Raw genomic sequence first — 27,683 nt, forward strand, 5'->3', positions numbered from 1 at the left:
AAAAACAAAACAAACAAAGCATTTCCATTTATTTGTAGTTTTAATAGTCATATGTAATGTATATACTAAAGAGTTGTTACACAAGCACTACCTGAAGGTCTAATTGTGTTGATATTAACAGTTGGTTGAAATGGAGTTGTTAACCATTATTTGATATAAATACAAATGTAGTTCATTTTCAATGTCATTGGAATTTACCATGTTAATAAAATTCTGTATGCACGTAATCAAATTTAAGCAATAACAAGTGCAAATGTAAAAACAAAATGAGCGGCTAATAATAGTTGCACAATTATATTTTAGAGCAAAATTTCTTGAGGAAAATACAAAAAATGGAGTTCTACTGAAGTATGCAAGTGATCAGTATGCTTTCTGATAAATCAGATTATGTTAATTAATGATCCTATGTATTTTAAATCAACATGCATTCATTCCACATCGCACCTAATAAAATGGTACAGTATAAAGACGCAAAAGTTTAAAACCATACGCCTGTTTAGGTAAAGACTTAAATATTTATTATAGATAAACATTAGACCAGTAATTTTTTTCATGCGGGAAATTTGAGCCCAAGACATAATTTTCTTGTCATAAAAATCAAACTCCTTTGTTCTCTTTTGAATAAATACTTATAAGCGTATATTTGGCGTATATTTGCAGTGCTTATCATTTTGGTACTATGAAGTTTATTTATGTCTTTTTATTTCGTCAGACATATTGTTTGTACCCATTGTACAGATAAGGTCCACGTGACCTGTACTGTCCATCTCGTCAGGTGTCTGAAGCACATGCACGAGACGATGACGTCGACTCTGTTGTTGATACAGAGGGTTGTGAGTCAGGGTAGGAGTACAGATGTAGGGAGGAAAACACATTCACAGCATCTGGGATTGATCTGTCAACACGAATGAAACATTCTCAATACCACACATGTCAGGAATAGATATTATAAATTATGGTGTAGATTTAAGCAATATATTATAGTTACTAAGGGAGGGAGTCAATATATAATACTGACATCTTAACAAAACTATGCTTTAAACTCCAAATCAATTGAACCAAGATTAAATTAACACATTGTCAAATACATACTTATTTGCATGTCCCAAAAAGAACAAACCGAATTATGCCCGGTACATGTATTCATTAAGTTAAACATTAACCCAAGACGAGATATACATGTATGTTCAACCTGATTTTATACAAACTTGTTTGTAGTATCATGTTATAACAAAATGAAAATTAAAACGAAATGAATACTGTAAGGTAAGCAATTTCTTTGGAAAAATTGAAAACAAACGCTTTTGAATAAAATTGTGGAACTTAATCAATTCACAAAGATAAACATTCGCGAACATATCTTTCTTGCGAAGTTCGCGAAAAAGGATAGAACGCGATAGAAGTTGGTGTACAGTATCTCAGCTAAATATTCCTCAAAACTTCTGTGAAATTGTAGACACAATGATGTAGTGTCTGCGTATATTGCATTAATTGGGAAATTAATAATTTGCTTTAAATCTGAGCACAGACTATTTACTATAGGTAGTTAGAATCGGTGTTGATATCAAATTTTTATCATAAATGTATGTACGTTAATACCTACTTCATTGTCAATTCGGCTTTCTTCATCGTTTGTATTTCTCCATCAATATGCATGATGTAATTAAGGAAATTGGTATCCCCCAAATCCTTTGGGTTAACTTTCACTCTTACACTATTGGGTTGGCGTATTAATATCGTAGGGTAATCTTCTTGCTACAACTCATATACGATCAGTCGGTAAATGGTAAATTTAAAGAACATTTCTAAATTATTTTTAAAGACATCATTAAAGGCCCACTACCTTTCCGAAACAAAAAATAAAAGTTTCTTAAAATAATAATAACATACCAAAAATGGATGTCAATGATGGCCTAAGATAAGGTTACACTATCAAACCAATTTAAGATTCCCTGTGTAATCTATGTAAACAGGTTGTTTTCGCCGTTTCGTCTTCTGGTGTAGTGATATTAAAATAACGTGTGGTAATTAGGACGACGGCGGGAAATATAAGACGCCTGCGTTGTGAAAATTTACATTTAATTTGTTTTAATCAAATTGTTCAGATGTTGATGTTAAATGTAATATTAACGGTAAGCTAATAACATTTTGATTATCAATATCGATTTTTATTTCGATTTAAAAAAATTAAAGCCGTTTCGGAAATGTAGTGGGGCTTTAAATGGATAAGTTTGCTAATTTCATGTGTTCACTTTGATTAAAAAGAATCTTTCAGTTCCTCAAATTGTTAACACATTCGTTTTATGGAACAAAAAGGAATACTTTAAACCATCTTTCTTTCGCGGCTACTAAATTTCGCGGTTTCCGTTTTTAAACATGTAAAATCCTGGAGATTAAGTTTTGCAGAATTAAAATAAATTGAATGCAAATACCTTTGAATTACATTTTTACAAGAACAAAACACGACTCACGGAGATAAAGTTTCGCGAATTTACCTGTATTGCGAAATTCGCGGAAATAAATCGCAGGCGAAAGAATGTTGGTTTACATTATATTATATAAAATGTTTTGCGTAGCGTGACACATGATCAAAAAAGTGAAATGTACATTTTCTAATAATATCAATGTTGTGATGAAATGTGTTTTTATTTCAATACTCATTAAATCTCACGAGAGAACATAATGATTCTGAACATACACCCACACTGATTCTGACCATGCATTTGTCTCACCCGTAATGCTTCACGTTTCGCCATTGTCATGAAAAGGCGAAGAAGGTGTGATTTTGGCGTTTGATGGAACAGTAATACAATCACTTCACCTGCTGATATTCCAAGTGATTTAGCAGGTATAAATCCTACAGCGCTAAACTCACCTTCTATTTTTTCTAACAAAAAGGTAAAAGAAGAGGTTAAAATAGCTGATACATTTTAGTTATTTTTTATTGAACAAATCCTATTACCAATATCATTTTGGTTTTAGTGAAGAAAGGAATCTGTACGTCTGTAATCATTGTACCATGTTTTTTATTAGAACATGGAACATTTGAGGATGCTTGGCATGGATTTTTTTTCGATATTGTCATATATCAATATTATTGACTGATAAAAGAGAACGTGGGTTAAATTCATATACACTACATGTATAATATCATTATTAAAACGTTCTTGTAGCTAAGATGATAGATGATGCAAGTTTCCAAGACTTTTATAACTACGACATTACTTCGTCAGCAAAATGTCCCGTTATTTCCGTACATAAATGACGTAAATTGATAGTTTAAAAAAAAGTAATTGATTTCCAGAGCAGATTAAAAATCACCGCGTTGACGTTAACATAATGTTTAAACATGCACTCGTCTACCCTGACCTACATAGATCGATAAAGAAGATGGCGGACGTGCATACCTTCTGTAGTTTTCCCCTCTTCATCATTTCGTTCACAAAGCTGACTGAATGAGACAACAAATACGTTAATAAATAAAAGAAGTTGTACATAAAATATAAACTTTGCTTAATTTCATTATTCAATCAAGAAACTTCTAATAATCAAGAGGTCATTTCTATTTAAGAAACCAGGGCATTCGTATATAAAAAATCCTAATCTAAATAAAACATGGAATGCATATTTATTATATGCGATCTTATTAACGATCAAATGCATAGATGAAATAAACAACTCCCGAGATAATGCCAACAACAAGCTATTTTATAAGTGGGGAGAAAATTAGTATGCTTTTCGTAATTCCACATAATACATTTTTACAACCTAGCCGAACAATAGAATATCTGAATACGAATGTACAAACCTGCCAGTCAGCGTTATTTCGGCGTCAAATAGTCTCTGAGATTTCATAAACATCCAGTAAATTATCCCAACTAAAGAGAGAATAAGAAAGTAATAAAAAGTCTAAACAATAGAGGTGATTTAGTCTATACTATTATTTACACAGCTTGTTAGTGACCTAATACGGAAAAATATCGGGTCGAAAATAAACTTGTATCGGGTGAGGAATACAAGATTCTTGTCTGAGGCGGGATAAAAGGAAATATATCCAGAAAACGAAAAAAAAAATATCAAAATTAAATTCACCCTCGGGGTTATGTTGGGATCTCTAGATAATGATTGTTGACAATATTTGAGTCAATATTGAACTATTTTCATGATTCAATACAAACATAAGTAACGGGCTCTTCTCATCCAACGGTATTGGTCTATGTAGTATAGCATGTCGGCGAACAGACCATAGGCAGAAATCACTGAGGCGTAACCCAAGAGCTCGTCGTCACAGTACTCCGCCATTACTGGGATTTTCCGCGTGTTCCCTTGTGACAGCAAAACAGAAAGTATAATGAAAAGCAGTGGTAGAAACGAATAAAAGGCACAGTATACAATTAACAAAACAAGGACAATTAAACAACCATAGAAACAATTTTCGCTACAATGGTTTCTGGTGATATTTGAATCTCTGGTTTGTTTCTAAAAATATAATTATGTTCATGACGTGTATTTTTTTCACCAAAATTACCTTCTAATTCTGACAACAAACACATGAACAGGATATGAAATCTGATTCCTGTATACTGAAAATAAGTATTGTTCAACATTTAAAAGATATGACATCAAAGGATTGCCCTTTATGTGTACGACAATGCATTGACATAAGTGAATGACACATATCCGTCGCGGCCTTTCAATTTCAAATTACAATTACAAAATACAATATAGCAAACATATGAGGTTGACACTTCAACACCAGTGCTGAAAGTTGTCAATCAAACCGTCCTTGTCACGGACACGACTATGCACTTTGTATTGTGTATGCTACGACAATGAATAGGGACACATGCGTTTGCGAGGCGTGGCTACATATATACGCTACCTTGCGATCGGTCAATTGAAGAATGGGTCCAAATTAAAAAAATGTGTCTATGTACCTTTGATGATGTGAAGAGCTGCAGTAATCATATCGTTATTCCCATATTCAATTACAGACATACCATTCCCTGTCCCTAAAATATATGAATAAAAGAAGCTTCTATGATAACAAACGTATGTAGGGGAGAAAGTACTTATACTGTGATAATTAACGAAATATTATATCATAAAGAATAGGTTTATATCAGACATCTTACTAAACAAAGTCATATGATTTGATTCTATCCCAAATTCCGTTTAAACATCACTCCAGTGTGAATATTATTATTAGGAATTACACTGAAAACAAATTCATTTACTTTGTTGGGAGTTTTAAGTGTTTAATGTTACAATATTCCTTGTGCTTTGATCGTTTGTTGGTAAGCAATTCTAGTGCATTTCGAACGATGCGATCCACGATATAAGAATTTCGTTGTATTTTTAGCAAACTATTATCCCTATATTGTGGTCTGTCTATTGAAACGCTAGGTCTTAATGTAAATATCAATATATATATTTCAATTGATCACACAGAAAATGGATAACTACAATGTGTGAAAATGAAATATTCACGGAACATTATAACTCCCATACAGAACAATCAATCAACGATCAGAAACTCTAGAAGAAAAAAAAATCTTTTTTGACTTATACGGAAGCGACTCACCTGAAGGTATTAAACCTATGGGTACAGGGTTGGTAGTAAATGGTCCGTTTATATCATTGTAGTCTAGACCCGCCTTTTCATGGGTAACTCTAAGTAAGTTGCAGAGGACCTCCGAAAACGAACCATCTCCTCCGAAGATCACGATACTTTCAATCAAATACAATACGTTTTTAACGAACACGCTTACAACAAATTCGTGGATTTAATGTAGTTATTTACGTTCCTCAAGTTTCCTATTCTATGTCTGTATCATGAGAACACGAACAATTCTTATAACGAAGGGATTTTGTTGGTCGTCAGAGGTTCGTTATAACCGTGTTTTAGTGTAGTACGCATCATACAGAGAAATGCATTCAACTCCTCCCCTTATTGACGGCTCTCTCTATGATAATAAGCATCAGTTAGATTAAAATGCATAATGTGAAAGTGAAATTAATCATGACGTAGGAAAGAAATCTTTACGAATATCTCCACAATGGAGTATGTTAACAAAATTTTAATGCAAATTTTACATATGAATAATTTCATTATAGATGAAGATTGCGAAAATGGCAGCGCGAACAGTTTAGCTTCCCTAGAGAAATATTCCGCACGCGTAAATATTCACGTTTACAGTATGAAAAATGATATGTACGTGAGTTTGCATTGTAATTTAAAATTAAGAGCGGCGCATTTATAACATTCTTTTCCAATTGAAGGAGCATGATGGTATATATAGATTGAAAATATATATCACTGTTATCAATACTATTTTGTTACTAAAATATATTTATTCAATATGCAGTTATACTAAGATACGTTTGTTAGGACGTACAGTACATGTAATGATAATGAACCTTACCCGTCAACGGTTGTGAAATCATATCTTGAAACAATCTCCAGAAAATGTTTTTCTCTTTCTGACACTAAAATAATATTATTTATAAATAAATCAGTAACTTTGAAATATTTTCATATTATCATACCAGATACTGGTATGACGTGCAATTAACCAGATAACGCGTTTAACAGTCCAATTGTCGAATTCATTATGTTACCATTGATTATCAATAATAAAGATACAAATAAGAAAAGAAGAGAGAAAATACAAAACAAAATGAAAAAATATCCCACTAAGTGCATAATAAGAAAACAACTATCGTATAGTCGGGTATTTTAGTCCTCAATGAATTGTATTGTATCTGGAAAATAAATAGGTTGTGTAAAATGCATATTTTTGCAAATAGGTGATATTATGCAATGTTCGCCTATATATGTATGTCCTGATGTGTTTAAACTACTTAGAATTGAATATTCTACCTTTTACGTCACATGTAATTCCAGCGAGTTCAAACAAAGGTATTATTCTTTTAGAGTTACTCTGTCCATATCTACCACCACTTATCGGGTTCACCAACACCAGTAGTCGCTTAGGTCGCGTGTCATGCACTGTGAAATATACAACATTAAATACAGTTATCAGCTGTGACATGTTACCAACTCTTCCCCTCCTTTTCGAAATGGTGCGTTTTATAATGTTTAAATTTTATCATTTTAAATACCATTTTAAGTGCAACCAATTTTATTAGTCTTAGGGTATTATTGTTTTTGTCCTGGAAAAGCAAAACAATCTAAACAAAAACGATATCTCAAGGTTCGTCGTTCCAATAGCAACTTCTAATTAGCCATGCACTGTACATTAATCAAACGTAATATTAGCTCAGTAAAATGTATTTATGAGAAAAAGGGGGGAAAGGGGAATGCAATAACGGTAACCAACAGTGTGATATAACAAAAGGTGTTAAATTATGATCATCGCTTACAAAAGTTTGTTTATTGTAACCCATGAAAACATACCAATAATAATAATATACGTAGCTTACCTTTCTTGAAGTGTAACTGTAGATCGGAGATGAACCGTTCACATTCCTCCACCTGTCCTGTTACAAACAACGTTTCCTGTTTCCATATAAGTTTTTCTCGCGTAATGTAATGTACCTTACACAGTAAATTAAGTTTGGTGGCTTTCGATTGGTCAGAAGAGACATTCAACTCACTTTCATTCGTCTCGATTCCTATGACGTCATCTAGTCGAATGGTGACCTCTAAATAAAACAGAAAAAAAGCTTCAACAAAGGCATAATATATGAATTAAAAACGTATTATAATTAGTGTTGTTCATGAAAATTAATACATATGTATGTCGATTAGTGGATTATATTTTCTGTCCATTCTACATTATGTGATCGAGTTTGCGCTGATGAAAGAGCGAACCTGATCCATATATACTTATCAATTTCGTATTTCATTACAAAAACCGACAGTCCGAACAGCTTACCCTTTGAATAGTGCAAGAAGCATTTCTAAAGCAATGCGTTGATAATTAGAAAGCTAAGTTACTAGGCGTGCGTTAGCAGTTAGTGCTCTTTATGCTTTAAAACGAGAATATTACACCCCGTGCGAAGTAATATGTGTTGAAGTCCTATCGAGCCAAATTTTCTTGTATCTGACAAAATAAGAGGCTACACGTGATTCTACTCACCTGTTGACATCCTCCGACCTTGTGTAGACATTCGAAGTTCCTGTTCACTTATATGGCAGTCAGTGTTTACTTTACCATTGATCGTCAAAACAAGCGACATGATGTCGTATTACAGTCTGCTAACTATATAGGCAATCGTTTGCATATGTTGATGTTTATAGTACATGTACAAGGGTCACGTGGCGTGGAGCAAACTCATTTTCCGCCGATAGTTAGAATAATAAAATATACATGGATATTATACGTCATGTTCGCGAATCACAGCAAAAATCCGCGAATATAAGCATGCATTCAAATAAAAATACTAGCATACACTACATCCTTAACCCGTTCGGTAGTATTTTAAATGCTGATAGGAATTATAACACGTTTAATGGATTTTAAGTATTCGTTTTATGTTAACAATTTCCACACAATCCTGATTTCAAAGGGATGTCCCTTTTAGAAACATTTTGTTTGACGTTTTATGACCTTTCATTTCTATGTCATTATAACTGCCATTCTCCAGGTACTACAATAGGGCTATTTTCATTAAGCGGTATACGTATACGCATAAGTATACGGATATATATTTGAAGGGGAGCAATGCAATGATCGTACATTCTAAGTCAAACAGCTATCCACAGAATTAATTGAATAATACACGCTAACACATTCACAACCAATCAAATCCAAAATAAATTTCGAATTTTAAGTCTAATTATAGATTTAGAAAACATTCTTACATTTATATCATGATGTCTTTGAAGATGTCAGTTTCTATTTAATCATTTTTCCTTATTGATGTATTGAATTTTTCCCTCTCTCTATATATAATTTTTCCTCTCAATTTTCTTATAATATTGTCCTGATTTATGACGTCAAATATGTGTTATTTATGTAATCGCTTTCAAAGATGCTCAACTAAGGAATAAGGAACATGCTGTGTTGTATTAAATCATATCTAGTTATTCTAAAGAGCACATCTCTGAGGAATATTTACACACTTATATTCATATTTATTATTTCAATTTAACATTTAAACGTCCATGTTTTATTGAAGTAAGCATCAAGGAATATTCCGTTTTAAATACATGTACTTAAACTGAACACACATACAACTGTATAACAATGCATATTTAAGAACGGCTTTCAGCCTGTACAGTTTTGAAACTTTTTTGCAGCAAATTATCAAGTCAAGAGGTTTGATAACATCATAGTTGTAAATGTAATTTTGACTTTTTACTAAAATATTAAATATATGATTGTTTCCATGCAAGTAATTGCAACAACATTCACACTAAGAAATGCCAATAATGTCAGACATTATTTACGACACGTCCAATTTAGTCGTCTGTTTAGAAGAATGGATGCTAATTAGTTCCAATTACAACCATTTCCAGATACAATACTATTCCCATAAGTAACGTTAAAGTATTATCTTATATCTTATTTTAATCGCAGACATCCAGTTCCTGATACTACGTATATTATCGCCAGTGAACGCACCGCACCGCGAAATACCGACGACACTATTCAATCATTCTGAACACATTCGTTAAGCACAATGTTAGATAGTTCCTTTATCGGTCTTTCGGTGTTTCACTCTTTCTGAAACTACAGCAAACACTATAATGATATCACATCATATCAACAAAGAATGAAATTAATGTTATTTTTGTTAAATTTTGTCTTCGACACAAGACATTATTTTATCATTATTATTTCAATAGTGTTGCCTAAGCATTTAGGACAGATGTAAAATGCGCAGAGATATCTCGATGTCATGACACTACAGGAACAAAATGTGATTTAAAATAACTTCTTAGATTATCACGTGCGGCCTATTAAAGATTTGAAAATAATTTGGTACAAATGGCAAATGTATTTCCAAATAATCTCTCATAACCTATGTCATTAGTTTGTAAACTGTCCGTGTATTTTTGAGACACCCTTTTACATCACATGTGATTCCAGCAAGTTCAAACAAAGGAACTATTCGTTTAGCATTGTCTTGTCCATTTCTACCACCACTTATTGGGTTTACCAACATCAGGAGTCGCTTCGGTCTCTGATCATAAACTGCAAAATTTACATTTCTTACAATCCTACATAGCTGGTATCCAGTTAATAATATAGTAACCCAAAAAAGGAACTAATTATTTACAAAATGCTCACCCTTCAGAAGAGTATGATTTTATATCTCTGCTGTACTTAGTTACGAGTTCAAACATATTAATTACTTTTAGGATTGGCCAATCGATCCAATTGGCATAATCTTAACGTAAGCAATTATTTAGAAAAGTACAAAATGAAAAAAAATCGAAAATATATGTAACTCTAGAGTACTCGAATTATATACGTACAATGTACACAATATTGTTTGACTTTTTTTAAAGTGTGTCTGTAGTTCGGAGATGAATCTTTGGCACTCTCCTGACTGTTCCGATATATCTAACGTTTCCACTTTCCATGTCAGCTTCTTCCGAGTAATATAGAGCACCTTACGCAGCCAATTTGGCTTTATAGCTTTTGATGAGTCAGTAGATGCATTCAACTCAATTCCATTCGTCTCTATTCCTATGACGTCATCTAATTTAATGGTTGATTCTAATTAAAGCACAAAACATCATTATGTGAAAGTTAATTTTTACCGAGCTTTATGAAAATCTAATCACTTTTCATAGGTTTTAATAACATTATTTTATTTTTAATTTCATAAATGTACGAGTGCCATTAATGGCAATGGAATAGTTTAATTTCATTTGATGAACATTATAAAGCGATTTATTCAAAGACCCTTCGTTGTTTTTCATAGATCTTCTGATGGGAAGCTGTTCTTATTTCAAAATGTTTACAGCCAACCATTCGAATACAAATGAGAAAGCCTCTCAGCTCGCTTCTTATTTACATCATATTATTAGTAGACTAGATTACTCTCCGTGCGATCAATGTCAGGTCTATAAAATAGTCATGCTTATTACACCCCGTGATAGGTCAATGACCCAGATTTCATTACTTTAGCAGACGTAAATAAAACACCTTACCTTTTACTTCCGTGCTGGTGAACAAGTCCGAAGTTCTTGTTCGTTGACATTGCATTCGAAATTCTGCGCTTACTTTACCATCAACAATTAAAACATAAGGCATTTTCATCTAAACTGAAATTTATAATTAAAAGCACATGCGCAATACTGGTAGGGCTAGGCGTATTAAACAGGGTACATCAGACTAAACAATTATCAGATGGTTGGGATTCTTACGTTTACTATCAACATAGTTTGTGTGTTAGTTCTCTGCCATGCAGGTTTACTTTCAATCATTTACTGTGTTGACTGAATCTGTCTCATAATCATAATTGGATGCTTGCATTACATATGTAGTAATATTCATTGTCATGACGCCTAGCTAGGCCAAGTATTTGGTCACCAAATGGATAGCTTCAGTTCTTTACTCACGGGCTCTAACCATATGAGCGAGGTTTCGGACCCGTACTGATGTCGACTTATAAACTCCCTCCAACTGATTTGTCTAAAGATTGATTCATAGCTTTAAACAGTAGTATTGCAATTTCAACAAGATCTAATTGATATCATAATCATCAAACGGATTAGACATCAGGCTACATCTGCCTATTTTTAAAACAAACCTTTACAAGTTAGTTTTAACATATATTATATAGATTCAGCATCCATAAAACACAAATATGTAAGACAAATGAAATGTTTTAGAACACATTTATGTCCTTTTTGTTAAATAAAAGCAAAACGTAATGATACGGTGACGCTGTTATTAGAACCTTAGAAACATCGCTAGCCAAAGGTATTCAGCATGCTATACTCTCTCCCTAGAACCATCGGCGGATCTCACGTTAAAATTGAAGTTTTTGCTCCTGCTGGATCACCGCAGTTGTGCCCCTTCCATTTACGTCATAAGAAATCAATGAAAATTGAATAAGTGACGAAGCCCTTTAAGAAGCATGTTTTATGCTACAGATCCAAAATACAAATCTATAAGCACATGTGTCAGATATTTTTCCTTTGTTTTTGTGTTTCATGTTTGAGTGTGTCCAATTTTGTCTATTCAATTTTTGAGATCGAAGTCTATGTTTGCTAATTGTTTACTTTATGAAACATAAACCGCACACATTTTTATTTTCCCTCTTTGTCTGGGGAGCAACGTATCCATGTACTTAATTAAGCTGGTCTGAAATATATAATAATGGACAAAATAGTAAAAATGTCGGTTTAGAAGATCCCAAATTTGGTCACTTTTTACGATCATGAGATGAGGTCAGCAGGAACTCCCTACCTGCAGGGTATGAACTTTCGTTGCATTTTTTTTTCAGTTTTGTCTTTAATATTAGTTTCATACTCATTTCGTTTTATTTTGTTGTTTAAGAATCTTCTCTTGTTGATGTCTCGTTTCAACATTAATAAAAAGGATTTATTTTGCAAAAAATAATTGACTCTTTTTGAAGTATGTTGTCATATAGATAATGTGGCAGAACAATAGAGTTCTATTGTTGGTAGAATAATTTATACACGAATTAAAAATGACGAATTTGGCGGCATTTTGAAAGCCTTACTGCAAAATCTTCACTAAAATCGCCTACACTATTATTGTTTAGCATCATGTTTATTTTGCTGTAGTTTTTAAACGTTTACTGTGTTGAAAATATTAAGCATTTAAGTAAGATCTTAACTAATTGGTTTATTTTTTTTTTTTATTTTTTTTTTTTTTTTGCGTTTTAGTATAGTTAAAGTTTTGTGTGACGTAATTTTCAAACTCACGGATCAAGAAGAGCTTTTCATATTTTATTTACCAACACAACTTACAAACATTATGAAAATTACAATAACAATGTGTAGGTATTAATTTTACAAGTACAAATAAGAGCTGAAAATTATTTTTGGCAGCAGTGCATCTGGTGAGTACATCTGATGAGTACATCTGGTCAGACCAAGAAAATTACCGTGTAGTTGTGGTTTACAATTCAATGTCACAGTTTTACATTGATATTTGTAACTGTAAAGTGTTTTCTGTAAGTATGTTTCCATCTAAACATACATAAGGCATAAAACAGTTTTTTTAGTGCACCGATTCTGTGTTGTAACTAATGCTTATAAGGCATCATACATGTTTGTCTGTCCATTTGAGTGATTTTCACAACTTCATTCATCAAACCTGATGGTTTTCAATAAATAGATAACTAAAGAAAAACTATTGAACATATAGCTTTCAAGTAATTTGAATATTTAGCAAAGAAATGCTTTAAAATAATATTGTAACGGGACAAACATTAAACACACTGACTCCAATTTTTATGCTGATTTTAGAAATAGCAAGTTTTTCGTTTGAACTGCATCAGAAGTTTGAACTTTTTCCGTCAAGCGTTTAATCTGTTGAACATTTTGAAAAATGGGGTAAATGCATTTTCATCTTCGAACTTTAAGGGGGTAGGGGTAACATTTACTACTATTCTAAGCAAAACTATGCTGATTTTATGTTTTTATTACTTTCTTACATAACTAAAACAATGGTGTTATAAATTATGTAAATATTCATACTTATCAGTCAACCTTATTTCGAAACATTTGCTTTGAACGTGTGTATTATAAAACCCTATTTTATTAGCATTACCCATGACTAACCATTCAGATGCCCATATATGGATTTCAGAAAGATTGTTAACTGTTAATATCTGTAACTACATATGTTAGTTATAAAAATCAGAAATAATAATGGTTCTATGATAGAGCCCTGAGGGGCAGCAGAGTCTATGGTTCTGAAATTAGAAATTTTGTTACTTACAGTGAATCGTTGTTTCTAATGCTAGGTTTACACTATGTTCCCGGCGACCACGGTAGCCCCGTTATTTTGGCTATTTTTGTCTCTGTATTCAAGTTCAGCTAGGTCTTGTGAAGTTTTGCCACGGGTTTTTACGGATTACGTGGTGGACCGTGGATATACGGGAAAGTGCTCTTCCCGGAGCTTACAGGTACACTACGGCTTTAGCACGTCTATCAAGGATTCCACTACGTTCTCTCTAGGCCTGTTACGATCTGATGAGGTCTGCTACGTTTTAGACGTTTTGATCAAGCTCCGATACGTTTTTCACGGTCCACCAAGGCTTACTAGGGATGAAAGTCTGATGCCGGGCTTTTTGAGCAAATGAAACAATATTTATTGCCGAAAATGTCATTTCAAACACGTTTTGATTACAAAATTATAATTATTATATCCAAGTGTTTCTACACAAATAATTTTTTTTCTGTAATGGTTCTCACTTAATCTGCCTTTCGCAATAATAGCTTTGGTATAATTTGATGGTTTAAATGTATTTGATAATGACTATTTCTATTTATTAATACAAATAACTTTATGAAGTAGCAAATATGTACCATGCCAGGCAATGATACTCCATCATATATTGCTTGCAACGTAAGACCGTAATAAGACGCAACACGCCGTATCACGTCGGGCTTTCAACCGCTACAAGCCGTGATGTGCCTTGACAGAACGCATCGAAACGGCTATCTTCCACCTTGGCTTACCGTCAAAACCTTGACAAACCTGGACAAAACGGCACAAAACGTGCAGCCAATCTGCATCAACCGTGATAAAACGTGGACAAAACTCAACAGAACGTCACAAAACTTGAAATCACCGTGAGATTCCGGGGAACGTGCTTGCTGCCCGTTCCACCACGGACCGTCTGGAAGTTTTGTTACGGCCTCGTACGCACTGTTACGTTTTGTTACGTCAATCTCGTTTTATTACGTCCTGTGGCGTTCACCATCTGTACCGGGACTGCCGTGGCAATTTTTTTGACAGTTTAAAAATCTCGCACGGCATCCACGGTATTCACGACCGCTTACGTTTGTCTATCACGTCCTTCTGCGCTGTCTCACGTTGTCTCGCGGTGTTACATTAACGAATAACAGAAAGGAGAAACCAGCAGCTAAATTCAAAACACAATTTAATTATATATACAATATTATACAGAGATGGTTTACAATATCTAAAGTAATTGGTGGTGGTACAAGACTAGTACGATGATTTAAAGTGTTACTTATCTGTATGCGAATGTCCTGGTATAATCCTTGATCCTTCCAGGTTTCAAATTAACAATAATCACAAATCCACAAGGAAATTGAATGTCCACCGATGATTTGTAAAGTTCCAGGCAATAAGAATAAATCCACACAAAGTGTTGTAATAATCCACAGATAAAGTCACAATAGCTCTCCCAATAGAATCTTATATGGCGCTGTACAATTCTTAATATGTCTTATTACAGGTCTCATTACAGTTCTGATTAGCCTTGGACAGCTGGAGTATATATAGCTAAACCGTAATTCAAGAATATTGGAGAACCTTCTACTTCTAGAAATATTTAACTAAAAACAGTAAACAAGTAAACACACATAACTTTCTGGAAATAGATCATTCTAGATCTCTACTTAAAATCAACATGTTTACAAACATATTTGTTTATACATGATTAAATTCTAGAAAGTTCTATAACCTAAATCAATGATATGACCTTCATAGGATGTATTGATAAAAAAAGCTATAGGAGTTATCTCCCTTATCTCATAACTACATGTATTTATGTACATCATACATAACACACCCCTCCTTAAAGAAAAGAAAGTTTTCTTGAAAAGGAAACTTTCTTGACATATCAAGTAATATTTAAATCCTTGATAAAGCATCAGCTAGAATATTGTCTTTCCCTTTGATATGTTTGATGTCAAGATTGTATTCTTGCAAAGTCAAACTCCACCTGAGAATTCTTTGATTTTTGTTTTTCATTTTCCCAATGAATGTCAAAGGGTTGTGGTCGGTGAAGACCAACACAGGCACAACTGTAGTGCAGAGATACACATCAAATTGGTTCAAGGCCAAAATCAATGCTAAACATTCTTTCTCAATGGTGGAATAATTTCTCTGGTGTTTGTCAAACTTTTTCGAGAAATAACAAATTGGATGGTCAATTTGTTCAGTACCTTCTTGCATCAAAACAGCACCAACACCTACATCGCTGGCGTCAACAAACAGTTTAAACTGTTTATTAAAATCTGGAGCAGTCAGAACTGGTGAGTTTGATAGTATGGCTTTCAATTTCTCAAATGCAGACTTACATTCGTCTGACCAAACAAATTTGACATTTTTCTTTAACAAAGCAGTAAGTGGAGCTGCTATAACAGAGAAATTTTGACAAAATTTTCTGTAGTATCCAGCCATACCAAGAAACCTCATCAGCTCTCTCTTGCCTCCAGGAGCTGGAAAATCTATAATTGATTCTACTTTGGCCTGAACAGGTTTAACCTGCCCCTGTCCTACAACATGGCCTAAAAATTCAACAGTTGCATGACAAAATTCACATTTCAATAAGTTTACAGTCAATTTCATGGTAGTGAGTCTTTCGAAGAATTCACGAATCCCGCGTAGATGGTCTTCCCACGTGTCGTGGTAGTTGATGACGTCATCAATGTATCCATCGCAGCCTTCCAGGTCTGATATCACGCTGTTAAGAAGACGTTGAAATGTTGCCGGGGCATTCTTCATACCAAATGGCATAACTTTGTACTGGTACAAACCTTGTGAGGTTACAAATGCCGACACTTCTTTAGCTCTTTCTGTTAATGGCACCTGCCAATATCCTTTCAACAGGTCAAACTTGCTTACGTACTTGGCTTTGCCAACTTTGTCAATACATGAGTCAATCCTTGGAATTGGATAAGAGTCTGTTTTACTGACAGAGTTTACTTTTCTGAAGTCAGTACAGAACCGGTATGTCTTGTCTGGCTTTGGCACCAGAACACATGGAGAGCTCCATTCACTTTTGCTTGGTTCAATAATATCATTGTCCAACATGTATTGAATTTCTTTCTTTAAGTGTTCTTCTTTCAAAGGATTGACACGGTAAGGATGTTGCTTGACAGGTGGCGCATCGCCTACATCCACGTCGTGATAGATAGCATCTGTTTTGCCTGGTGTATCCGGAAACAAATGTTTATACTCAAGTATCAAATCTTTCAGTTCATCGCGTTCCTTTTCCGATAGATGACATAGTTTCTTGTCCAAGTTCGCGAGCACATCTGAGTTCCGTAACTTAAGACCACAGTCTAAACCTACATCTTGTACACCACCATCTAAGTCTAATTTACAAATATCAGCTGTACTTTCACTTTGTGATGGTACAGAGGCCAAAGTAGCAATAGGTTGAGAGGTCTTGCTCTCTTCTCTATCTACATATTTCTTAAGCATATTAACATGACATAATTGAGTTTTCTTGCGCCTCCCTGGAGTTTGTACAATGTAGTTAACATCATCGACCTTTTTCTCAACAACATAAGGTCCAAAATATCTAGCTTGCAAAGGCTGACCCGGTATTGGTAATAGAGCCAAAATTTTGTCACCTGGATCAAAACTTCTTGCACGGGCATCTTTATCATACCATGTTTTCATTTTGGTTTGAGTAACGGCCAAATTTTCTTTTGCCAGTTCACATGCCCTTGTCAACCTTTGCTTAAAGTTAGACACATACTCTAAGAGATTCACTTTAGAATCTTCGTCCAAAATTTTGTCTTTCAAAATTTTCAAAGGACCACGTACAGTATGTCCAAACACAAGTTCAAAGGGACTAAAGCCAAGAGATTCTTGTACAGATTCTCTAACGCCAAACAACAACATGTGTATACCTTCGTCCCAATCTCTTTTGTTTTCAAAACAATAAGATCTCATCATATTCTTCAATGTCTGATGAAAACGTTCTAAAGCACCCTGAGACTCTGGATGATAAGCACTAGACTTATACTGCTTGATCTGGAGCTGTGGTACATGACTTGTTGAAAAATACCAGACATGAAATTTGAACCTTGGTCCGACTGGACAGCTTTTGGAAGACCAACCAATGTAAAGAATTTAACCAAAGCCTTGACTATGTTAGGGGCTTTAATATTCCTGAGTGGAATGGCTTCAGGAAAGCGTGTGGAAGCACACATAATAGTTAAAAGATACTCATTCCCAGACTTAGTTTTGGGTAGAGGACCTACACAGTCTATAATGACTCTACTAAAAGGTTCCTCAAATGCTGGAATGGGGTGCAAAGGTGCAACAGGGATTTTCTGATTAGGTTTCCCTACCACCTGACAAGTATGACAAGACCTACAAAAATCAGCCACATCCCGTTTCAACTTGGGCCAAAAGAAGTGATCTAAGATCCTGTTATAAGTCTTGGTCACACCTAAATGCCCTGCCATAGGTACATCATGAGACAAACTCAGAATATCTTGCCTATACCTCGGTGGGACAACTATTTGATTGACAACCTTCCAGTCTTCCTCGGGAGACACATCAGGGGGGCGCCACTTGCGCATCAACACACCTGACTGACGGAAGTAACAAACCGGGACTTTCTCCGCGTCTTCCTCACTCAAAGCCCGATCACACAGTAAGGAGATTTCAGGATCTTTTTCCTGTTCTACTATAAGCTCCTCTCTAGACAAAGATGATTTACTCATCATGTCAGACAAAGAAGTACCCTTGTTAGGAACAACTCTATCACTATCAAAGTCTACAGGATTGCTCAAAATATCACACTTGCTCCCGACATCCTCTTTATCATGAGCCAAGAAAGTGTCACCTAACCCTGGACTATAATGATCCTCAACTACTGCAACATCAGAAACCTTCTTACTCATTGAACGAGTTACAGCACAAGAAGGGAAAATACCAGGAAATTCCTGTTGAATAGTCTCAGCATCATCTGTTTTATCAGGGATACTGGACACTAAGGGATCTACCCTAACTTTCTCTCCAGCCAAGTCATTGCCTAAAATGAGCGACACGCCCTCTATGGGAAGTTCCGGTCTAACACCAATGGTGACAGGCCCAGTTACTAAGTCTGACTTTAAATAAACACAATGGAGAGGCACATTAACAAAACCTAACTCTACACCTTGAAGCAAAACACTACTACCAGATGAGGTCTCCTCAGACAAAGGCACTACGCCATCTAATATCAAAGAATGAGAAGCCCCAGTATCTCGCAAAATCTTCACAGGTTTCAAGTTGGTAATATCACTAGTAAGTGAAACAAAACCTTCAGAAATGAAGGGAGAGTACTTCTCCAAGACACTATCAGACTCTGAGCTCTTAATCTCAACAGACACTTTAGAATCTTCCACAATATCACTAAGTTTCTGACTAGGCTTTGACATAGCTAACACAGAAGGAACTGACTGTTTACGCCTTTGCTCCTTACGCTGGAGAGAATAACCATAGTATGCCCTACTTTCTTGCAGTAATTACAAACAGGACCAGAAGGAGACCCCACACCTACCCTATCATCTGTTTTAGAAGCAGACTTAGTTTTATCACCTAATTTAGGTTTGTCGTTGGAAGGGCCACTAAAGGTTGGGTTCCTAGGCTGACCAAATTTACTAGTACCTGTGGTACTGTTTTTGTCTTGAGAACTGTTTTTAACAAATGAGCCTTTGTGGGTGAGAGCGTAATCATCAGCCATTGTAGCTGCTTCACTAAGTGTTTCAACTTTTCTCTCATCTAAATGAGTTTTTATGTTTGTGTGGACACAACGTTTAAACTCCTCTATCAACAATAATTGCCTCAATTTACCGAAATCCTCATCAATTTCTTTAGAATCACACCACCTATTAAATAATTGTTCCTTTTCTCTGGCAAATTCTACATGAGTTTGTTCATCTCTCTTTCTCGAGTTTCGAAATTTCTGGCGGTAAGCCTCAGGAACTAACTCATAAGCTTTCAAAATAGCTTTCTTGACTACTTGGTAATTTGAAATCTCATCTACAGATAAAGAAGAATAAATGTCTCTAGCTTTACCAATCAAGACACTCTGAAGAAGCATTGTAAGCTTATCTTCAGGCCATTTCATACTGTCAGCTATTTTCTCAAAATGCAGAAAATACTTGTCAACTTCTTTCTCTTGAAAAGGAGGAACTAACCTAATGTTTCTACTGACATCAAAACCTCTGTTTCCTTGTAAACCCCTAAAAGTTAGATTACTTGAACTGTCTTGAGAAGCTAGCTCTAATTCTTTCATTCTAAGTTCTGTTTCAGCTTGAATTTTCTGCTTCTCTAGCTCTAACATCTGATCTCTTTCAATCTCTTTTTCTTTTAATTCTCTTTCAATTTCTTTTTCTCTTAGCTCTCTTTCTTTGTCTATTTCTTTTTCTCTTAACTCCTTTTCTATTTCTAATTGTTTCATTTTCATTTCATGTTCAAGTTCCATTTGTCTAATTTGGATTTCTGAACTGACTGTTTCCTCTATACTATCTAATGCACTAGAGTCAAATTTGCCATTGTCAACAAAATATCTTATAATTACATTCCTAATTTCAGCTTTCCTCAAATTAGTTTTGATAGTAAGGCCTAAATGTTTACCCAATAACAGTAAATCCTTCTTACTAACTTGCAAAAGAACTTCCAGGGATGGCGCTTTAACAAACTGTTCTACCTGCATAGTAGTCATGTTTATCTAGCTGTTGGTTTCAAATGTAAACTCAAAGTTTGTACACAAATTTTGAAAATTTCTTAATTAATTTTTCAAAGTTAGAATTCACAAATAAAATATCGATCCCGGACGAGCCCCCAATTTCTGTTACATTAACGAATAACAGAAAGGAGAAACCAGCAGCTAAATTCAAAACACAATTTAATTATATATACAATATTATACAGAGATGGTTTACAATATCTAAAGTAATTGGTGGTGGTACAAGACTAGTACGATGATTTAAAGTGTTACTTATCTGTATGCGAATGTCCTGGTATAATCCTTGATCCTTCCAGGTTTCAAATTAACAATAATCACAAATCCACAAGGAAATTGAATGTCCACCGATGATTTGTAAAGTTCCAGGCAATAAGAATAAATCCACACAAAGTGTTGTAATAATCCACAGATAAAGTCACAATAGCTCTCCCAATAGAATCTTATATGGCGCTGTACAATTCTTAATATGTCTTATTACAGGTCTCATTACAGTTCTGATTAGCCTTGGACAGCTGGAGTATATATAGCTAAACCGTAATTCAAGAATATTGGAGAACCTTCTACTTCTAGAAATATTTAACTAAAAACAGTAAACAAGTAAACACACATAACTTTCTGGAAATAAATCATTCTAGATCTCTACTTAAAATCAACATGTTTACAAACATATTTGTTTATACATGATTAAATTCTAGAAAGTTCTATAACCTAAATCAATGATATGACCTTCATAGGATGTATTGATAAAAAAAGCTATAGGAGTTATCTCCCTTATCTCATAACTACATGTATTTATGTACATCATACATAACTGCGGTCATCACGTTTTGTCCACGGTGGTCTGAAACGGGGCTGCCGTGGCCGCCGGGAACATAGTGTAAACCTAGCATTACTGAAGGGGTACAAACTACGATTGTAGCTTTTGAACTACCTTAAAATTGCCCCTTTAAGATCAGATTTATATAGTTTATACATGAGTTCCTTGTGTCTGACACGATAAAAAGCTTTACTTATATTTAGAAACACGATTTTCAGCTCTTTTCCACAGTCTAACGCTTTAGCAATATCACCTGACTGGTGCTCAGCAAAGTCAGGTGAATCTCGCAGGACGTTACATGTATGAACATATCTATAATGTACTTTTCGATAACGTTACCGATTATACTTATTTAAAATACTGGACGATAGTTAAAAACTCTACCGTGGTCGTCTTTTTTTACAATAGAGTTAACATTTTCCCATGCATCGAGATAACCTTGATTGCAGCGATTTTAATATAAAAACTCACGAAGGGGTCCTACAGACATGTATCGATTGTTAAATGTTTACCTTCTTTGAAGTTTTTGCCATTTATTATATCCTATTTAAATACATTTATCAAACAAATGGCGTCAGACACATCTTGGGCTGTAATATTGATAACGTCAAGTATGTCAGTAATCTATTTTCTGTAATTTTTATAGCGTTTTATCGTCAAGTTCCGTCGTATCTGCAATTTCTTTCGTACATCCATTGGGGTCGTGTTTACGTAATGTTATGGCTTTATTTGGTATGTTGTCAGCTGTCACATTTGAAATTGTAGTTGAAGGAAATTCGACTGTCATTCACAAATAAGCCCTCATGAGCATTCCAGCTTGTTATTCAATCATGATAATAGTTAAAATTACAATCAATATACAACCATCTTTGATTCACAATAGCAGAAAATCAAGCACATAGCCATATCATCATATCATTTTTATTCCATTTTTAACTTCGGTATGAACTCCTATTTTAAAGAGACAATTCACTCCGGTTAATTCTTTTACATAAACAAAAAAACAAACTATGGCATAATTGTATTGTTCTACATTTCTTATGAAACATATAACATTAAATATTGACAATTTCCACGCCAATGCTTAGTATTTTAATTGATACCATTGTAATTACAAATCGTTGATCAATAAGATTAAGCAGGTACAATATGTACCCTGTACCCATTCCCGAGCCAAAGTCACGCACCTTAAATAAATGAACTACACAACCACTGAGGAAGTGATAAAATGATTTTGAGGCAAGATAAAACACCTAATAAGGTAAACACACTACTGTCAGAGCGATTTAAGCAGTTCTAGACAAAAGAAACTTTACTCTACGAGCAAGGGACAGGGTTCGGCATACAAGATGTTCGACCACAATGTGTAATGGCGGACAGCGAGCGAGTTTGCACATTTCACACACATTTCACCACCATGGACTTTTCTGGCATATCAAAGTAAAACCGACTGATCTAATTTCCATTAGAACTGGGTTTTTTTCCGATATATGTACAAATTTTAATGTTCTCTTAGACTGAATTGGCCCTTTAAAAATCTGTATCAGAATTTTTTTTTACAATGGCACAGGTGGAGGTATGGCGCAAATCGTGCCATCGGCCCGTTTTGATCTAAAAGTGACCGTTTTCAAAATCAAAAAATAAATATCAAAATATGATGTTTTTCAATATATAGACTTTATATCTGATATATAAATTATCTTAGGGAAAAAGTAATTTGTTAATTGCAGTGCATCAGATGATCAACTTTTACTATGGCTCATTTTAATCAGCGTAGTACAATTCAGCTTTAATTTTATTCCTTAAAAAGGTTCTCGTACCGAAAATTGAGAAAAATGTGATTAGTAAAAATGTTTTATTCAATAGGTCATCCAGACTGCGAATGAATCAACTAAGAACAGATTAAAGTATCAAGTTTCTGTAACTCAGATGATTGAGAAATGGCACCGTGTACTGAAGGTTCAGTGTGCGAATCACTACCAGGACTGACTGTTATTTTTATTTAGACAAACAACAGAATTTTTTAATCAAATATTTAATTAACATGTTGTTTGTTTGGTTGTTTTCGGACTGTTGTTATGATAGAATTCATAGGACACAAAACGAAAAATTGCGGATATCCTTGTCCGGCTTAAAAAGAGACATTAATCTGATTAAGCTTAGTAGGTCATCGCCACAGTAATGAACATTAAGGGAAGCGGATATTACCTTGGATACAAACACGTTTCAAGTCGTTAGTCTGCAACATCAACTAAGTCTGCATCATATATTAAATAATGAAGTCGGTGTCGGGAGAATCAATACTCAATATCTGTTTTAAATTCCAAGAGTGATATGTGCAGTGTAGTTCGTTATATGTTATTTGAGACAGGAGCATTATATCACAATAATGAAACCACACACGAATTAATATAATTTAGCTGAATCACGAAGAAGTAAGACTTGATTCTATCTCTATTTCATCAACATTTTGCAGTTCATAGAAAAAAAATAACTTTTGCAATAAACCATAAAATATTCAAAGAATTTCAAACAATTTTTAGCAGAATTCGCCAGAGATATTCTTTAGCGGGGATATTTTCGAGATTTCGCGGGTCATCAACAACAGGTTAAATTAGAATATACTTTCTTAAAACTGATAACAAACTCTATGAACCAAGTTTAACAATCCTTATAATGTTGACCAGTTTAATCAAATGTCACCTAAAATCTAAAATGATTGCAAGCGGTAGAGCATTTTGTGTAATTGGAATGTATTGGATAACGAGACACATCAAGCTTGTGTAAACATAAACGTACACGTGTTACGCTGAAAGCGACTAGTCTCAGTCGTATCAAGCGAGAGAGGACATGCATAACTATACTGAGGAATGAAGACTTTCTCATATTTTACAAAGATTGAACATGTTTGAAGAAATCTCGACAGAATTGGAAGCTTATAAAACACAGTCAATACTTATGGTGTCAATGTGAAATATTTTTGTACAAAGTGTTAAAGTGCTAGGAAAGAATCTGAAAGTATGTTATTTGAACACTAAGAACACCTATCTGTGATATTGTATGACTGTTTCATGTTCCATGCTTATAAAAGATAAGAAAATTATCTTAAATATATAGTTTGTGCTTGTAACGTCTGTTCCACGATTCTGTCATGAGAGGAAATAGATGTCTTCTTAATATGATGCTGGTTTTGTGTGCGTGTGTACTAGTATATACATGGATTATCTACCGTGGGATTAAAACAAACGGGATCTCAGACACCTACCATACCACGAACACACCTGAAGGATTCACCAGGATTACTCGCTTTTTAAGGAATGTTACTTATATACATGAAGGGGTTGTAAGGGCTTCTGGTAATAATACAGTATTATCAACGTCGTCATTGCCGCCATTATCAGACACAAGTTATAAAACAAAGATGAGAACGATACAAGGAAAAACAGAATTAACAACAATAGACAAAGTAACAAAATCAGCAACATCAGCAATAACAAAAGTAGCAACGACAAGAACAAAAGCGTCACCAAATGCAACGACTACAACGACAACAGAAACAATACCAACAACAACAAAAGCAGCAACGTCACCGGCAGCAAATATTGTAGCAACAACAGCTGCAAGAACGTCAGCATCATCAACAACAAAATCAAAAGCAACAAAAGCAGTTATGAGAACTGTTACAACAACCTTTACAAGCACTGTTGATCCTCTCGCTCGTCCGGATAGTTGTTCAGCTTGTTTCCTTCATGATTATACACCCATCCATGTCAGTAAGGCCGTGTGTAGTCAGCAACACAATATAGATATTGTTATTTTGATATCGTCAACATCTGCCAATCATTTTAGGAGGGAAGCAATTCGAAAAACGTGGCTTGATCTTTCAAACAATAACACTTCGAACATAAGATACGTGTTTCTGCTTGGTTCACATTCAAATATAGCACAACAAAAAAATGTAGATCTCGAAGTTAGCCAATTTTCTGACATCGTTCAGGAAGATTTTGTAGACAGCTACAACAATTTGACGTTAAAGACAATGATGGGTTTCAAATGGGCCAACATGTATTGTTCGTCCGCAAAATTTGTCATGAAAACGGATGACGACATGTACGTCAACGTTACCAATTTATTAAAAACTGTCAGACGTAATGAAAAACAGCTTCAGACTTCTGTTGGTGGGTTTTGTAAACACGTCGCATTTCCAATCCGCGAAAGTGGATCTAAATGGTACGCGTCCTATCGACAGTATCCGCAGAAAGAGTACCCGGGATACTGCTCAGGCACTGGTTATGTTACTAGTATGGCGGTAATGCAAAAGGTTTTAACAATTTCGAAAGATGTGCCATTCTTTTACCTTGAGGATGTGTATGTCTCTCTTTGTATCAGGCGTCATGGGTATACATTGGTAAGTTTGGAGGGATTCAATGTTGTACGTGTGCCTCTGGATAGCTGTGTTTATAAACAGATTGTGACATCGCACGGTTTGTCTCCAGATGATATGTTTTATATTTATACGCTGGATTGTCTGGACATGAAAACCTGAACGGATGAAGTGTGGATTATAAGGGCGTTAGCTTTCTTAATTTGCTTTCAGCAATCATAATACATGCATCAATAGATTTTTATCTCTTTAAAACATTTACTGATTGTTACGTCAGTTTTTATTTTTCGAGAAGACGTTTGTTTGCACACAAAATGACAACGTAACAATCAATGTTTTCACTCAAGGGTAGAGTAAAATTATATATAGTGTATGACAATAAGATAAATAAGATTAATATCCCATTCCATTAGAAGAAATGCTTTGATATTGTTCAAAAGAAACTTCTACATCTTTTATGCCCAATGGTTACATTGAAATACATGTATATAACCTCAATCTATTGAATACTGAAGTTCATCACACTATGAACATTTACCGCTTTCATCATTATTGTTGACATAAATGATTACAGTTTATTTATTCATTTATCATTTCTAAAGGTAGGCTGCATTAATGTCTTAACTTCTGTTATGTTTTTTTCTATGGAGAATTTGAGGAATTCCGTGGTTACCTCCTAATTGAACATGTGTTTATTGTATGAAGTTACCTGTGGCGTGGGCTTGACATTGCGAAATGTTTTCTTGATCAATAATTTTGTTAATACAAGCATATCATTTTATAAGAGGATACATACCTGAGGGTCATTTACATTTTTACATGCTGTATGCTATCCAAAATATCTGATATGTTCTTGACTCATGGTAATTTCAGATGTCAATATCAAAAGATAAAAACAGAAAATTCAATTGCTTTAGACTGTGCACATTAAATATTGCTATAGAAATGAGAACTTTTGTTGTCTCTGTATAAAAACCATACACCACAGGGTTATACATTTTCTTGAGGAATCATATAAAACACTTGAAAATGTAAGTCACTGCTCAATGGGCAATATTCCTTGACAGTTATAAGCTTGAATATGAGTTTGATTCCCGAACTTCCAGGGAATAGAGGAACGGGCGTAAATTGGAGAAGGGTATTTCATAATGCAAAATGTGGCTGGTTAGGTATAGTCGTATGTTGCCTGCCTACCAGCAAAGCGAATAACAAATAAGACCCCATATACATTTGTATAGTTACTATATCACGTTGTCCCTAGGGTGTGTTCTCTATTTGCCCACTTTTTAGAGAACAAAGAAAAGTGTTAGTATAGGAGAACAATATAGTCAGTTCCATATTAATTCTTACCTGTGCTTACCTTCTGTTCGTTTACCTGAGCTACCTTCAGTTTGTCAAAAGTGGGGAAATAAAGTGAAAATATATATATATATATATAATACAGTACTATATATATATTATGTATTTTGACAGAAAGAAATGCATATTTTTTCATGATATTTTATAAATTTCACCGTTATAATAAGATTAAAAAACAGAATTGCATCCAAGAGAAGTGTAAACATAACAAGTTGTTTTTTACAGTCTGTTGCAGTTTCAAAAATTGGTTAAAACAAATACGTGATATTATAGAATACGTTTTGCATGGTACTGTAGGTTACATGTAAGCTGCAAAATATTTAACAAGAGTAATACACATATACCACTATCATTATCATAAAAACTTCTACATTTTGGCGATTATGAGAACCCAATCAATTTGCAATTTAATAATGCTTATATATAGAAAATATGTCATCAAGAGACTGTTCAACTTTATAGGATGATACATGTAACGACCTGTTCATCTAT

General features: G+C 34.3%; 2 protein-coding genes across 2 annotated transcripts; one reads left to right on the forward strand and one right to left on the reverse strand.

The window, feature by feature from the left end:
- Window positions 1-21: 21 nt before the first annotated feature.
- LOC138315585 (ceramide kinase-like) lies at window positions 22-8,442 on the reverse strand. The gene is made up of 12 exons (XM_069256715.1): window positions 8,106-8,442; window positions 7,447-7,668; window positions 6,884-7,012; window positions 6,426-6,489; window positions 5,585-5,730; window positions 4,938-5,012; window positions 4,179-4,325; window positions 3,809-3,878; window positions 3,408-3,451; window positions 2,733-2,887; window positions 1,604-1,755; window positions 22-895 (listed from the first exon to the last, which is right to left on the reverse strand). The coding sequence occupies exons 1-12, from the start codon at window positions 8,203-8,205 to the stop codon at window positions 772-774; spliced, it is 1,428 nt and encodes a 475-aa protein (XP_069112816.1). The 5' UTR covers window positions 8,206-8,442; the 3' UTR covers window positions 22-771.
- Window positions 8,443-24,287: 15,845 nt separating this feature from the next.
- LOC138315587 (beta-1,3-galactosyltransferase 1-like) lies at window positions 24,288-27,132 on the forward strand. The gene has a single exon (XM_069256718.1). It carries the CDS (start codon window positions 24,600-24,602, stop codon window positions 25,992-25,994), a length of 1,395 nt encoding a protein of 464 aa, XP_069112819.1. The 5' UTR covers window positions 24,288-24,599; the 3' UTR covers window positions 25,995-27,132.
- Window positions 27,133-27,683: the final 551 nt, after the last annotated feature.

The sequence above is a fragment of the Argopecten irradians genome, chromosome 2, assembly GCF_041381155.1.
Source record: "Argopecten irradians isolate NY chromosome 2, Ai_NY, whole genome shotgun sequence".
NCBI classification, from domain to species: Eukaryota; Metazoa; Mollusca; class Bivalvia; order Pectinida; family Pectinidae; genus Argopecten; species Argopecten irradians.